Source organism: Microcebus murinus, chromosome 3 (assembly GCF_040939455.1).
Source record: "Microcebus murinus isolate Inina chromosome 3, M.murinus_Inina_mat1.0, whole genome shotgun sequence".
Taxonomy (NCBI): domain Eukaryota; kingdom Metazoa; phylum Chordata; class Mammalia; order Primates; family Cheirogaleidae; genus Microcebus; species Microcebus murinus.
This window is the reverse complement of record NC_134106.1, coordinates 58,916,659-58,930,931: the sequence shown is the minus strand read 5'-3', so window position 1 is coordinate 58,930,931 and position 14,273 is coordinate 58,916,659. Positions and strand designations below refer to the sequence as shown.

General features: G+C 40.7%; 1 protein-coding gene across 6 annotated transcripts in view; it reads left to right on the top strand.

Annotated features, from left to right (window-relative positions):
- The window catches only part of PAIP2B (poly(A) binding protein interacting protein 2B), an 81,573-nt gene that overhangs the window by 28,359 nt on the left and 38,941 nt on the right, over positions 1-14,273 (top strand). The window contains exons 1-2 of one of the 6 annotated variants that reach the window (XM_012750174.2): positions 10,124-10,311; positions 10,970-11,026. The exons of 1 other annotated variant lie outside the window; for it this stretch is intronic. Coding sequence is in view for 1 of the 5 variants with exons in the window: in XM_012750172.3 (XP_012605626.1) it covers positions 10,970-11,026 (57 nt within the window). In the remaining 4 variants the exon portion in view is untranslated. Of the gene's footprint in view, positions 1-10,123; positions 10,312-10,786; positions 10,885-10,969; positions 11,056-14,273 lie in introns of those variants that run through there. 4 more of the 6 variants (XM_012750175.2, XM_012750178.3, XM_012750172.3 and 1 more) reach the window with 4 other exon arrangements.

Here is a 14,273-nt window from a genome sequence, read left to right as displayed (position 1 = left end):
ATCTACTTACATTTCATTGGCCAAAGCAAATCACATGCCCATGCTTAATATCAAAAAGTGCCATCTACCCTGAGTCTAGGAAAAAATACTGAAGGATTTATTAATATGTCAGGCCCAGGACCCCAGGACCCAAACCTTGGTATGGCCCATTCAGTGTCACCCCCCAATCAAGGCGCACCCCAGTAACCCAGTCCCCTCTGCCACCCCTTGTTCTTGGAAGGAAATTCTATTTCTCCACCCCTGTTCATTCATCCCACATCGCCTCTATAACCTGTCTCCTACTTTCTGCATTGCCCCTATGATTAACTCCCTGGTGTATGATATATACTTTTGCCTTTGATTCTGATCTCTGCCTCCTGGCTTTGGGCCACATAAACATAGGAAAGAGATGTTTTCCCCACAAGCCATGCCTGGAACCCACCAAAGCCCATCTAGTCACTTTTGACAGCAGAGATTTAGACACCCAGAGTCCCAGGACTTGCAGTTGGAGGACAAATACTAAAGCTGTATCCAAGAGAGGGTGCTAAGGCTGAGGTAAGTCAGCCAAACCTAGCCATCATGCAGGGAGCCAACAGCAAGTAACAGGATCCTAAAACAAGGTCAGGGAGCGACAGTGAAAACTGGCAGGGAAAACATAGCAAACAAACTCCATAAACATAGTCCCATATTCACACCTTGGGATTTCCTAATTAAATGTGTTTAACCAAAGTAATACCCACACAGGTTTGTAAAATCATTTGGTTTGCAAGTCTGAGAATGAAATTCACCAGTCCCCCACCCTTCCACCCTTGAAGCAGTCATTTTCAACATTTTTACCTGCTTCTTTTGATATATATATATATCCTCATGTATTAATAACATGCTTATATATTTATACTTAGAATTTTTTTAGACTATCTAATTTATCTATTGCCTTTTGCTATGAAATATGGAGCATTAGCTCTCTTATACCACTCACTTCATACTTTTCTACATCCTATCCTCCCAATGTGGTTATGTCCCAAATTTTGTTATATCCATATTCAGTATTAACATGACTATGACTACATAAATGTTGTCATAGAGGCAGCAGAGCAAGTGATTAAGAATAAGAACTCTAGGCCGGCACGGTGGCTCACACCTGTAATCCTAGCACTCTGGGAGGCCGAGGCGGGCGGATCACTCAAGGTCAGAGTTCGAGACCAGCCTGAGCAAGAGCAAGACCCTGTCTCTACTAAAAATAGAAACAAATTAATTGGCCCACTGAAAATATATAGAAAAAATAAGCCGGGCATGGTGGTGCATGCCTATAGTCCCAGCTACTCAGGAGGCTGAGGCAGAAGGATTGCTTGAGCCAGGAGTTTGAGGTTGCTGTGAGCTAGGCTGATGCCATGGCACTCTAGCCTGGGCAACAGAGTGAGACTCTGTCTCAAAAAAAAAGGAATAAGAACTCTGGAGGTAAATTACCTGGATATGAATCCTACCCCTACCCCTAGCTGTGTGTGATAGGCTGAATAATGTCTCCTTCAAAGATGCCCACTCTTTGATGCCTAGAACCTATGAATATGTTACCTTACATGGCAGAAGGGACTTGGGAGATGTGATTAAGAATTCTAAGATGGAGAGGTTCTCCTCAATTACTAGGTGGGCCCAATGTAATTACCAGGGTCCTTGTAAGAGGAGGACAGAAGAATCAGAGTCAGAGAGGAATGTAAGGATGGAAGCAGAAGTCAGAGGGAGAGAAGATGCCATATTGCTGGCTTTGAAGCTGGAGGAAGGGGCCATGAGCCAGGGACTGTGAGTGGTCTCTAGAGGATAGAAATGACAAAGAATTGGATTCTCCCCTAGGGCTCCAGAAGAAATGTAAGTCTGCCGACCCCTTGATTTTAGCTCATTATAACTTACTATGAATTTCTGGTCTCGAGAACTGTAAGATAATACATTTGTGTTGTTTTAAGCAATTAAGTTTGTGGTCATTTGTTGTAGCAGCAAGAGGAAGATAATACACTGTGTGATCTTTGACAAGTTAAATACCTTTACTTAACCTCTTTGCCAGAGATTTCTGGTCTGATCTATAAAGTGAGTTGCTGTGAGGATTAAATGAGTTAATAAATGAAAAACACTTGAATGTCTAGCACACAATAAGTGCTATTGATATATTTGCTATTATTGTTTGTAGCTAAGCCACAAAAAGTAGTGTGATTTTATACCTTGTCTTTTATCTTTTCCCAAACTAATAATTCCCTCTTAGTCTTCTATGCATTTATCACTAACTCATTCCCAACTATAAAATCACCTGTCAATATGGCCATACATTAATAAAAAGAATGGGCTGGGTGCAGTGGCTCACGCCTGTAATCCTAGCACTCTGGGAGGCCAAGGTGGGCAGATTGCTCAAGGTCAGGAGTTCGAAACCAGCCTGAGCAAGAGCAAGACCCCATCTCTACTATAAATAGAAAAGAAACTAATTGGCCAACTAATATATATAGAAAAAATTAGCCGGGCATGGTGGTGCATGCCTGTAGTCCCAGCTACTCGGGAGGCTGAGGCAGAAGGATTGCTTGAGCCCAGGAGTTTGAGGTTGCTGTGAGCTAGGCTGATGCCACGGCACTCATGTAGCCTGGGCAACACAGCGAGACTCTGTCTCAAAAAAAAAAAAAAAATATGGATCTCTCAGTTCGATATATTTTGGAAGATATCACTTCCAGCTTCCAGCACACATCTCTCACTGCGTGCAGAGCACTCTCTAGGCCTGCTGCACAGCTCTTACTCCTTCATTGTCGTTCTGGGAATTCTCCCCATTCTTCTCTTTCCTTACGTCTCCTTAGGTTTCCAAAATCGGTCACCCCCTTACCTCTCTCAAGACATTTTCTGACCTGCTTGGGCGCCTAAGGCCTGGAAAACCTCATTGTGTGCCTAACACCTCTCTTTATGCCTTCTTGGTACTTGTGTGGTATATCATCAGTGTAGACATCTGAATCTAGTCCTCCTCTACAAGAACACAGAGTGCCACCACTTACTAGCAGAATGATCTGCCTCAGTTTATCTGTTTCTGAAATAGGAATAATAACAGTACCCATAATGTTGTTTTGAAGATTTTTTTTTTATATGAGACAGAGTCTCTCTCTGTTGCCCAGGCTAGAGTGCCATGGCATCAGCCTAGCTCACAGCAACCTCAAACTCATGGGCTCAAGCAATCCTGCTACGTTAGCCTCCCGAGTGGCTGGGACTACAGGCATGCGCCATCATGCCCGGCTAATTTTTTCTATATATTTTTAGTTGGCCAATTAATTTCTCTCTATTTTTAGTAGAGACGGGGTCTCGCTCTTGCTCAGGCTGGTTTCGAACTCCTGACCTTGACTGATCCTCCTCCCTCGGCTTCCCAGATTGCTAGGATTACAGGCGTGAGTCACTGCGCCGGCCTGTTTTGAAGATTAAATGGGTTAATACACATGACGTGCTGAAAGTAGTACCTGCTACATAGTTAAATTCATCAAGTGTTACTATTACTGGTGTGGGCCCTTTTTATTCGAAGTGTTAGATACTTATCGAGTTCTTTCAATTTAAGGGAGTCAGGTTATTACAGTTATGAGACATATTTTAGTATCATTTAGTTTATATCCTTCCCCTTTAGCAACTACTATTTCTGTCTAGAACATTTCTCATACTTTCTTTTCTGTTTTCTATCAAATTTTCTTTTTTATTTATTTTGCTTTATGAAACATTTCCTCACATTTATCTTCTACTTCTTCTACAGTGTTTATAGGCATTCTCTTCTTTTTACCTGATAGTAAAGTCCTTGTTTTTAACTAGTCACTTGGTCATAAATAACTAATTTCCCAGCCCCCACGCCCTTCCAGATAGGTTTGTCCATATGACTAAGTTCTGAACAGTGGGATGGAAATGAAAATAGTGAGTGAAACTATTCCTGAAGTCTCTTAAAGGTAAGAGACATATCCTTCTTCCGTTCTTGTTCCTGCTTGCTGAGTGGAATGTGGAAGCCCTAGGTTTCCTTTTTTCTTTAATTATTATGGGTACATAATATTGTATATATTTATATATACATCTATGTGTATATATAACATGTGAGGTTTTGAGACAGGCATGCAATGTGTATTAATCAAATCAGGGTGATTGGGATATCCATCACCTCAAGCAGTTATTATTTCTTTGTGTTAGGAACATTCCAATTCCACTCTTTTAGTTATTTTAAAGTATACCATAACTTACTATTGATTATAGTCACTTTGTTATGCTATCAAATATTATTTATTCTATCCATCTAACTATATTTTTGTACCCATTAACCATCCCACTTTATCCAATCCTCCTTGCTACCCTTCCCAGCCCCTGGTAACCATCATTTTACTCTCTGTCTCCATGAGATCAATTGTTTTAATATTTAGCTCCTACATATGAGTGAGGACATGACAGATTTGTCTTCTATGCTTGGCTTATTTAACTTAACGTAATGTTCTCCAGTTCCATCTGTGTTGTTGCAAATGACAGTATTTTACTCTTTATGGCTGAATGATATTCCATTATATATATGTACCACATTTTCTTTATCCATTCATTTGTTGATGGACACTTAAGTTTATTCTAAATCTTGACTATCATGAATAGTGCTGTGATAAACATGGGAGTGCAGATATCTTTTCAATATACTGACTTCCTTTTCTTTCTTTCTTTCTTTCTTTTTTTTTTTTTTTTGTACATATACCTAGCAGTTGGCTTTTTTGGTTCATATGGTAGTTCTAGTTTTAGTTTTTTGAGGAACCTCCATAGTGTTCTCAATAGTGGTTGCACTAAGTTACATTCCCACAAACAGTGTAGGAGGCATTCCCCTTTCTCCAGCATTTATTATTACCTATCTTTTTGATAAAAGCCATTTTAACTGGATTCTCCATTTTGTTCCATTGGTCTATGTGTCTGTTTTTGTGCCAGTACCATGCTATTTTGGTTACTACAGCTTTGTAGTATAAAGCCCTAGATTTCTTACTTCCAAGGTTTCTTATATGTGTGAGCTCTAAATTTTTATGAGTTTTTATTTTTAATTTCCAAGAACTCTTTCTTGGTCTCCAAATATTTCCTTTTTAAAAGTAGCATTTTGGAGGCCAGACGTGGTGGCTCACGCCTATAGTCCTAGCACTCTGCGAGGCCGAGGCAGGAGGATTGCTTGAGCTCAGGAGTTCTAGACCAACCTCAGCAAGAGTGAGCCCCCGTCTCTACTATAAATAGAAAGAAACTAGCCAAACAACTAAAAGTAGAAAAAAAAATTGCCAGGCGTGGTGGCATGTGCCTGTAGTTCCAGCTACTCAGGAAGCTGAGGCAGGAGGATTGTTTGAGCTCAGGAGTTTCAGGTTGCTGTGAGCTAGGCTGACACCACAGCACTCTAGCCCAGGCAACACAGTGAGACTCTGTCTCAAAAAAAAGTAAAAGTAGCATTTTGTTCTTATTCAGTGATGCAGCATCTTTTCCTTAAAGAATATTAATTAAGGATTTTTTGTTTGTTTTTTTATTTTCCTCTGCTTCTTGCATTGTTTCTGTTTCCACTGAGTTTATTTTTCACTCTGGTTTATTTTGATCTTTGTCTTTTATGTTAGAGGCTTTCCTCAATTGTCTGGTAATCATTAACTGTTCATATTGAAAAATGAGGCACTATAAAGACAATTGTATATAATGGAGCTTATCAACGAGTTGGTCTCTCCATAGGGAATGACATGGGACCCAGACATTTCTTGGGTGCCTCCAAATGCCAGTATCTCTTGGTCTTTTGTCTTGGGTTAGTCAATGTCCCTAAAGAAAGATCATTTCCCTGGGGTATAAGCCTGGTTGCCTGGGCTGCTCAGGCAATGGATGAGTCAGTGATGGAACCCCAAAAAGAAGTGTTGTAGTAGAAATTCCCCAAGGTTGGTGAGTGACCCTGGGTAGCAGAAGACCTCCTAATTCTAGCATGAACAAATAGTACAACTCTTTTAAAGAAAAGTCAAAGAGCCCCTCCCTTGGAATTCAGTGCTGAGCCACAGATTCTTTACATTCCCCTTGGGGCACCTGCAGATGTCCAGAGGGGCTCTTGGATGGCTGTTGGTGTGTTCTCCGATTTCTTTGCCTTATCTCTCCACCTGATCTCATTTTCTCCTAGGAATATTCCTGGGTTGTGAGGGGAGACAAAAAAAAAAAAAAAAAAAAAACCTCAACTAGATACCCATTCTGGTTTAAAGCTTTGTCTGGTTAAAGAAAATGAATCCTACAAGAAATGTTTAGCTCTTTTAGAAAAAAATTATCTGTCTCTACAATGGCCTCCCCATACCATGCACTGCTTCTTTCCCTAAGGTGACCTTCAGGAATGTGGTGAGAGAGGGGCTTGCATGATCCATAGTTTTGAAAAACAGGCTCTTCAGGGCCACACAGTATCCTTGTACAATCAGAAATACTCAAGCATTAAAGGACACTCTCAACAGAGAGAAAAGACAGTCCACAGAAGAAAATATTTGCAAACCATATATCTGATAAAAGATTAATATTTATTTTTTTGTCTTTTTTTTAGCATATTATGGGGGTACAAGTGTTAAGGTTACTTACATTACCCATGCCCCCCTTCCCCCTTAAAAGATTAATATTTAGAATATAATAAAAAATACCTCCTACAACTCAAAAATGAAACAATCTAATTCAAAAATGGGCAAAGGACTTGAATAGATATTTCTCTAAAACAAATGTACAAATGGCCAATAAGCACAAGAAAAGATGCTCAACATAACTAATCATTAGGTAAATGCAAACCAAAACCATAATGAGATACATTCTTCACACTTACTAGGATTGCTATTATAAAAAAAAAACTAGAAAATAACAAGTGTTGGCAAGGATGAAGAGAAATTGGAACCCTTTTACACTGTTGATGGAAACATAAAATGGTATAACCACTGTGAAAAACATTATGGTGGTTCCTCAAAAACTTAAATATAGAATTACCATATGATCTAGCAATTTCACTTCTGGATATATACTCAAAATGATTGAAAGTAGAGACTTACACAGATATTTGTACACCAATGTTCATAGCAACATTATCCACAATAGGCAAAAAGTAGAAACAACCCAAATGTCCATCAATGGATGAACTGATAAACAAAATGTGTTACATACATACAACAAAATATTATTCAGCTTTAAAAAGGAATGAAATTCTGATACATGAAGTTGGAGACTTTAAGTTTAGTGAAATAAACCAAATATAAAAGCACAAATACTATATGATTCCACTCATATGAGGTACCTAGAGTAGTCAAATTCATAGGCACAGAGAGTAGAATGGTGATTGCCAAGGGCTGAGGGAAGGGGAGAATGGGGAGTTAGTGTTTAATAGGTACTAAATTTCTGTTGGAAATAATGCAAACATTCTTGAGATGAATTGTGGTGATGATTGTACAACAATGTGAATGTACTTAATGTCACTGAACTGTGCACTTTAAAATAGTTAGGATGGGCCGGGCATGGTGGTTTACGCCTATAATCCTAGCACTCTGGGAGGCCGAGGCAGGAGGATCGCTTGAGGTCAGGAGTTTGAGACCAGCCTAAGCAAGAGTGAGACCCATCTCTACTAAAAATATAAAGAAATTAATTGGCCAGCTAAAAATATATAGAAAAAATTAGCCGGGCATGGTGGCGCATGCCTGTAGTCCCAGCTGCTTGGGAGGCTGAGGCAGTAGGATCTCTCGAGCCCAGGAGTTTGAGGTTGCTGTGAGTTAGGCTGATGCTATGGCACTCTAGCCTGGGCAACAGAGTGAGACTCTGTCTCAAAACAAACAAACAAGAATAGTATTCTTCAAGGATGAAGATTTATTGCCAGGATAGCAATTGGATGTGGTGAACAGTGGTGGGCTCTTCTTTTCTCCCTCCTTCTCATCGACACCACCCCCTATAACTTTAAATCTGGTTCTTGTCTCTTTTTTTTTTTTTTTTTTTGCAACTCTGTTGCCTGGGCTAGAGTGCCATAGCATCAGCCTAGCTCACAGCAACTTCAAACTCCTGGGCTCAAGCGATCCTTCTGTCTCAGCCTCCCAAGTAGCTGGGACTACAGGCATGCACCACCATGCCCAGCTAATTTCTTCTATATATTTTTAGTTGGCCAATTAATTTCTTTCTATTTTTAGTAGAGGCAGGGTCTTCCTCAGGCTGGTTTCAAACTCCTGACCTTGAGCAATCCTCCCACCTGGTCCTCTCAGAGTGCTAGGATTACAGGCGTGAGCCACCGCACTTGGCCTGGTTCTTGTCTCTTATCTGTCCATGCACACCACCAGCAGATATCCACATGGCTACCTCATTCCTTCATCATCTGTTGGCTTCCATAGTTTCTGATAAGAAATCTGCTGTAATTCTTGTTTTTCTCCTGTATATAATAATTTTTTTCTCTGCTTTTAAGGTTTTCTCTTTATCACTGGTAATAACCAGTCATGAATTTATAATAGATGGTGCCAGTTGTAGGAAGTGAGACAAGAGGAGTCCACCAGCTTTTTCTTATATCCCATTGTTATCCTGGCAATACATTTTCATCCTCAAAGAGTATTTCTGATTATGCAAGGACACTATGTGGACCTGCAGAGCCTGTTTTTCAAAACTATGAGATTGTGTAAGCCCTCTCTCATCATACATCTGAAGGCCACCTTAGGGAAAGAGCAGTGAAAGGTATGGAGATGCTGTCTTAGAGACAGATTTTTCTCTTTGTCTAAAAGAGATATGTGTTTCTCATTTAAATTATTTAACCAAATAAAACTTTAAACCAGAGTAGGAAATCCTAAATGGATGTATACCTAATAGCACAACTTAAAAATACTTGAAGCAATGTTAATAGTGATCCTGGAGTTGTGCAATGTAGTGACTCTGCTTATCAACCCCCTTCCCATTCATTACTTTTTCACATTATTCACATCTCTATTCAATGTGCTTTCCTCAAACAGCTCTTCAACTAACTGTTCTTTTTAACATAGCCATGCTCCAACAATTCTGTAACTCTGCTTTATTTTTCTTTGTGGCACTTAGTCACAACATGCCATTTTATTATTTTTTTGGTTTCTTGTTTGTTGTCAGTCTCCCCATACTAGAGAATAAGAGCCATGGGTGCATCTTCAATTGTCTCATTTGTATCAGATTATCCAGTGCCTGGATCAGAGCCTGGATATCATAGCAGATTCTCAATAATATTTGTTTAATGAATGTATTTAATTATTTATGTATTTACTTAATTATTATATTATTTAATATATTAAGTATATATTTAATATTTTATTTGTTATATTTAATCTGAATTTAATTCTCCTCTTCATCTTTACCATCTTTACAAAGCCTCTACTTTGTGTCATGTATATAGTCAGCATGAGAGGTGGGGAGAAAAAAAGATTTATAAAGTAAGTGCTCCATAAAGGAAAAAAAAAACTTCCTGAAGAATAAAATACAAAGTCTTTTGCAAGCAAAAATTGGACATCCTAAATCCAAGGGGAAAAATAAGGTTTTTAAGGAATCAGGAAATTAGGTTTGTTTCTAGAAATATGGAAGTGTCTCTCTGCTTCCTTCCAGCCTCCGAAGGAACCCACCTCCTGAATTTTCCGCGATAGAGCTATAGGTACAGAACCAAGCCAGCCCTTCTCAAATATCTTCGCTCCTCGGTAACTGACAGCTGGGGAAATCCCACTGAGGCCCCTCCCCATCCTGCTCCCGGTGAGACTGACTGGCAAAACTCGGTGGGAGTGGCTTCCAGTTCAGCCAATGGATGAAGCGGGAGCGAGAGCCTCTGTAAACAAACCCCGAGGTGCTGTGCCTTGGGCTCTTCCCCCACGGGGCCGGACGATCCTTCGCCCAATACCTATCCAGAACAAGCGTAGCGTCCTTTCAACCAATCAGGCCCGATGTCTTCCGCAAGGAGGCGTTCCACACCTCCCCCACCGAGAGAAAGAACGAAGGAAGCAAAAAGACAGACGTTAAAACCAATCAGAAGCTAGGACTTCTGAGGGAGTGGGCAGGCACTGCTTCACATTTAGACCAATAAAAAGCAGATATGCCCTTCTAGGTGACTGAGCGGCATCTTCTTAGGCCCAATAGACGAATGGGGCGGTGCCCAGCAACCAATGGCTTGTGTTCGGAGGCGGGGTCAGGAGGCAGTGTGCAGTAAGAGGTAACCTAACGAGTGGTAGTGGCGCTTCTGTGCTGTGGCTCACGTTTTGGTACTAGAGGCCGAGACTGTCCTGGCAACGGCGACCTCTGCAGCGACGGCTTAGACTTTCGGAGGAGTGGCAGAGCACGGCCTGGAGGAGGGGCTTCTGGTCAGCCCAGGTGGGCTCCGGCGTCCGGGCTGCGGGGGAAAGGACCCGCGAGAAACGCCGCTCTCCCGGCTCTGGGGGCGCCCTGCGCCTCTCTTTCCGCCGCCGTCGGGGCTGTGAGGGGCGGCGCGCGCCTGCCCGAGCTCACCTGTGGGGAGGGAAAGCCCGCGGAGCCCCACGTCGCGGTTATCAGCGACAAGGGGCGTCCTCAGGGGTCACCCCTGCCCCTCAGGGTGCTAGGAGGTCTTAGTCCCTTTTCCACCCAGCACAGGTGCTCTGCTCCCCGCCCCACCCCAAGTTCCTGAGTCTCCTCAGCCTCCTTTTAACACTCACACCAGATTCTCCGGCTTGTGAGTCCCTTTACTCCTCCGGTGCAATCTTGCTAGGCAAATTGACCTGTGCTGCATCCCTCCGCCCCATCCCCCCGAACAGGAGGGGGGAGGAGTTGCGGGTTTTGCCCCTCCCCCACTCGCAGGTCTCCGCGCGTCATCTGCTTCCCATCTCCCCCTTTACTCCAGCCCTCATTCTTCATACCTAATTTGACTTGGAGACCTTGGCCACTTCTCGTCTGCCTTGCTTTCCACGAGTGAGTCCTTCACCCCCTAACATCCCCTAAATTGCATCCTTATTTTTTCTCTTGGAAACTAACATTTTCCACTTGCCTGTTCTAGGCAGCTGGAAGGTGAACGGGAGAGCGGCAGAATACACTGAACAGGGAGCTTTGCAAGGTTGGGAACTTCAATCGGTTTTGTTAATGGTAAACTATTTTTGCCTTCCTTAAGATGGCATTTAATCATTACAACCTCTGTAGAATTTTTGTCCCAGAATCTTTGTTCTTTTTGCGATAATTGCTGAAAAATGTTATTGAAAAGGGTTAACTGACAGCAAGGAATTTAAAATTTATTATTATTATTATTATTAACTAGATGGAATTGGATTATACTTTAAACAGCTTAACTGGGCTTGCTGAGAGTTTGCAGTATAAGAGCCTGGCCATCCTAGTTAGTCATAAAATGTAGGACATACTTTAGCTGTGCAACACAGACGAGATTTGATCACACCCAAACTACGAATGGATAATAACAGCATTGAATCTTTTTAAAAGCAACATTCCCTATTCCCTTTTCACAGAGAGTTTGTATTCACCTTCATAGTATATCTGTTTGTTTTCCAGTAGTGGTTGGTTCTAGCCATATGCTTCTAGGTAATAGTGCAGACTATGTCGTGCCTAAATAAAACTATGCCACGAATGTTATGCCGAAAAGGTAACTCACCACTTTTAGTTTGGATTGAGATTTTGGAGGTTTGAAAATATTAATTTAGATATTGGATATTAAAGGTTTTATTTTGGAGGTTGAAGGAAATTGAAGTATTGGGATAAGACTGATAGACTCCTTAGGCTATGTGCATATCAGGGAGGGAGATATACACGTGTACAAAATCTTGTAAATTCTTACAGTCTTAGTTTTGTGACTTTACATACACTGGAATTGTTTTTCCTAGTTCTTAGTGGAGAAATGTAAGCTGTGAGTTTAACATGTTCGCTGTGTCTTGGCTAAGATTTTGCAAGCTTTTGTGAAAAAATCTTATTGTTTTCTTCACTCTATATGTAACATATTTATCAATATGCTTCCCTGTATTTTATTATGGTGAAGTTGTATCTTGTATATAAAGAAATGAGTATATTAGAGTAAAATTAAAAGGAATCTTTACTCTGAGGTGGCAGCATTGTCTAATGGACCATATGTTTGAGCCTTGTTAATAAATCACACTAAAAAGAGCAAGATCTTAAAACTGTTCTAGCAACTACCCAGGTGTCTAGAACAATGAAAAAAATTTATGACAGAGTTATAGCAGTCACCAAAGAAAAGTCCTGTACAAATTGCAAATCTGTGAGTTGGTCACTATACCAGTTATTTTTATAGTCTTTTCAAGTGTGTTTGTGCTTAGTATTTACATGTTTATAAATTTAGAGGACTATAAGTATAATTTCTTCCTAGAAACCTTGACCATGAGGAGCTCACAATTTAAAGGAAGAGAGAACTATAAACCAAGAATTAAACTCAGAGAGAGAGGTTCTACAGTACAGGGTGTATACAAAGTATAAAGAAGCACTGTGGCCCCATATTCTGGCCTCATCTTCTACTGTCTAGACTTCCTGAAGTAACATTTCCTGAACCTACCTGTTTTTTTCCACACACCTGGGCCTCTATCTGTATGTGCTGTTGTCTCTCTTTGAAAGACTTTCTATACCTTTTGTGCCTGGTGAAGTTCAATTGCTTCAAAATCTTCTTGAGGCCGACTCGACTACATCAAAATAGTTATTTTTTCTATTTCTTTATAAATAATTACAGTCATTTTTCATTATTTGAAGTAGTTATGCTCTATAAAGTCACCTGGAACACTGAATTGTCAAATGCTAAACCATTGTTCCTAGGGAAGATATGTATATGTATATATACCTCGCATAGATTATAATCTTAAATCCTAAAAACAGCTCACCCTGTAGATTGTTATTTTCTTTATTTACAAAGGAGTAAATGAAGTACACAAGTGCTAAGTGACTTGCCTGAGGCTGCCCCACTAACAGGTGCCAGAGTTAAAATTTAAACCTTGTCCAGTTGGCCCCAGAGCCAGAGCTTCTTGCACTACACTGCACTGCCCCCTACTGTCTGTGTCCTCTGGTCATCTCTGTAGGAGAGCTGAAGCAAGGCCAAGGACCACCTTACTGGACCTTAGCTTGGGAATTTTGCAAGAAGCGACAAATTTTTCACCACTGCGTGCATGTCCATGAATGAGCTTGAAAGCTCTATAGTGTTGACTTTGGGGTTATAAATAAATTTTAGTGAGTAAGCAAATTTGCAAATAATGGGATCCACAAATAATGGGAATCAACTGTATTTGTAAGTGACTCCTAGAGTATGTTTCATGGTAATAACTGCCCCCAATCCTCTGTAGAATGTTCCTTTGATAATTTGTTCACTTGTTCATTCATTCACCAAATATTTGTTAAGCATTTACTATAAACCAGACTCTGCTTTAGTCTGTGGTGAATAAACTAAAGATTAAGGTCCTGCCCTATAGATCTTATGTTCAAGTAACAAAGATGGATAGCTAAGTCTAGAGCTTGTTGGAGAGTTCCAGGTTGGAATTATAGATTAATTTGACCAACATGAAATCTTGTGTGCTCCCTCCAATTTCATATTCCCAGGCATACTTCCAGAACATTTCTATTCTACTCTTGTGCATAAACTCTTCCTCTGAGCCTCTCTCCATTGACCTGTATCAACCTCTACTTGTCATTGTTGATTTTAATGCCACTTTCCCATGTAACTGGCAGGATATTATAGAAGAATTATGCTGATGTGGTCTTTGAATTCTGGCTCTGCCACATGCCAACTAAGTGACTTTGGTCAAAGTCTTGGACTTTTGAGCCTGTTTCCTAATTCAGAAGTTGTGATATGATGTGTTAGGCCCTGTGGGTTGAAAGAAAGAGGCACATACATATTACCTTCGGTGATGAGGGTTGAATGTAAACTTGAATCATTCAGCAGCCATATTATATCTTGGCCCTACTGCTTTCAAAACCTCATAAAACAATACTTTAGCAGTATTTAGGATAGGATTTGAACTCTGGAGACCTACCTTCTTTTACTTTGTTCACCCAACATTTGTATTTCCCAAGAGAGAATATCTGATTGAATTGGTCTGTTGCCTTCTAAAATGGAGAGCCCCTATTGGGCATAATTCTCAGCCAAGCATGTCCTTGGTGATTGATTTCCCTCAGGTTCAACCTGTATGTTGTCCTTAGCTGAGGCACTAAGCCCTGGTCCAGTCACTTGTGACCAAAGAAGTAGGGTTGGTTTTATGCATCAACTTCACACAGAGTGGCATATATGAAAAGAACCCCTTGGAGACAGTTTTTTCATATGATAACTGAGGGTACTGCAGTTTCATTGCCTTCTGTCCAATTCA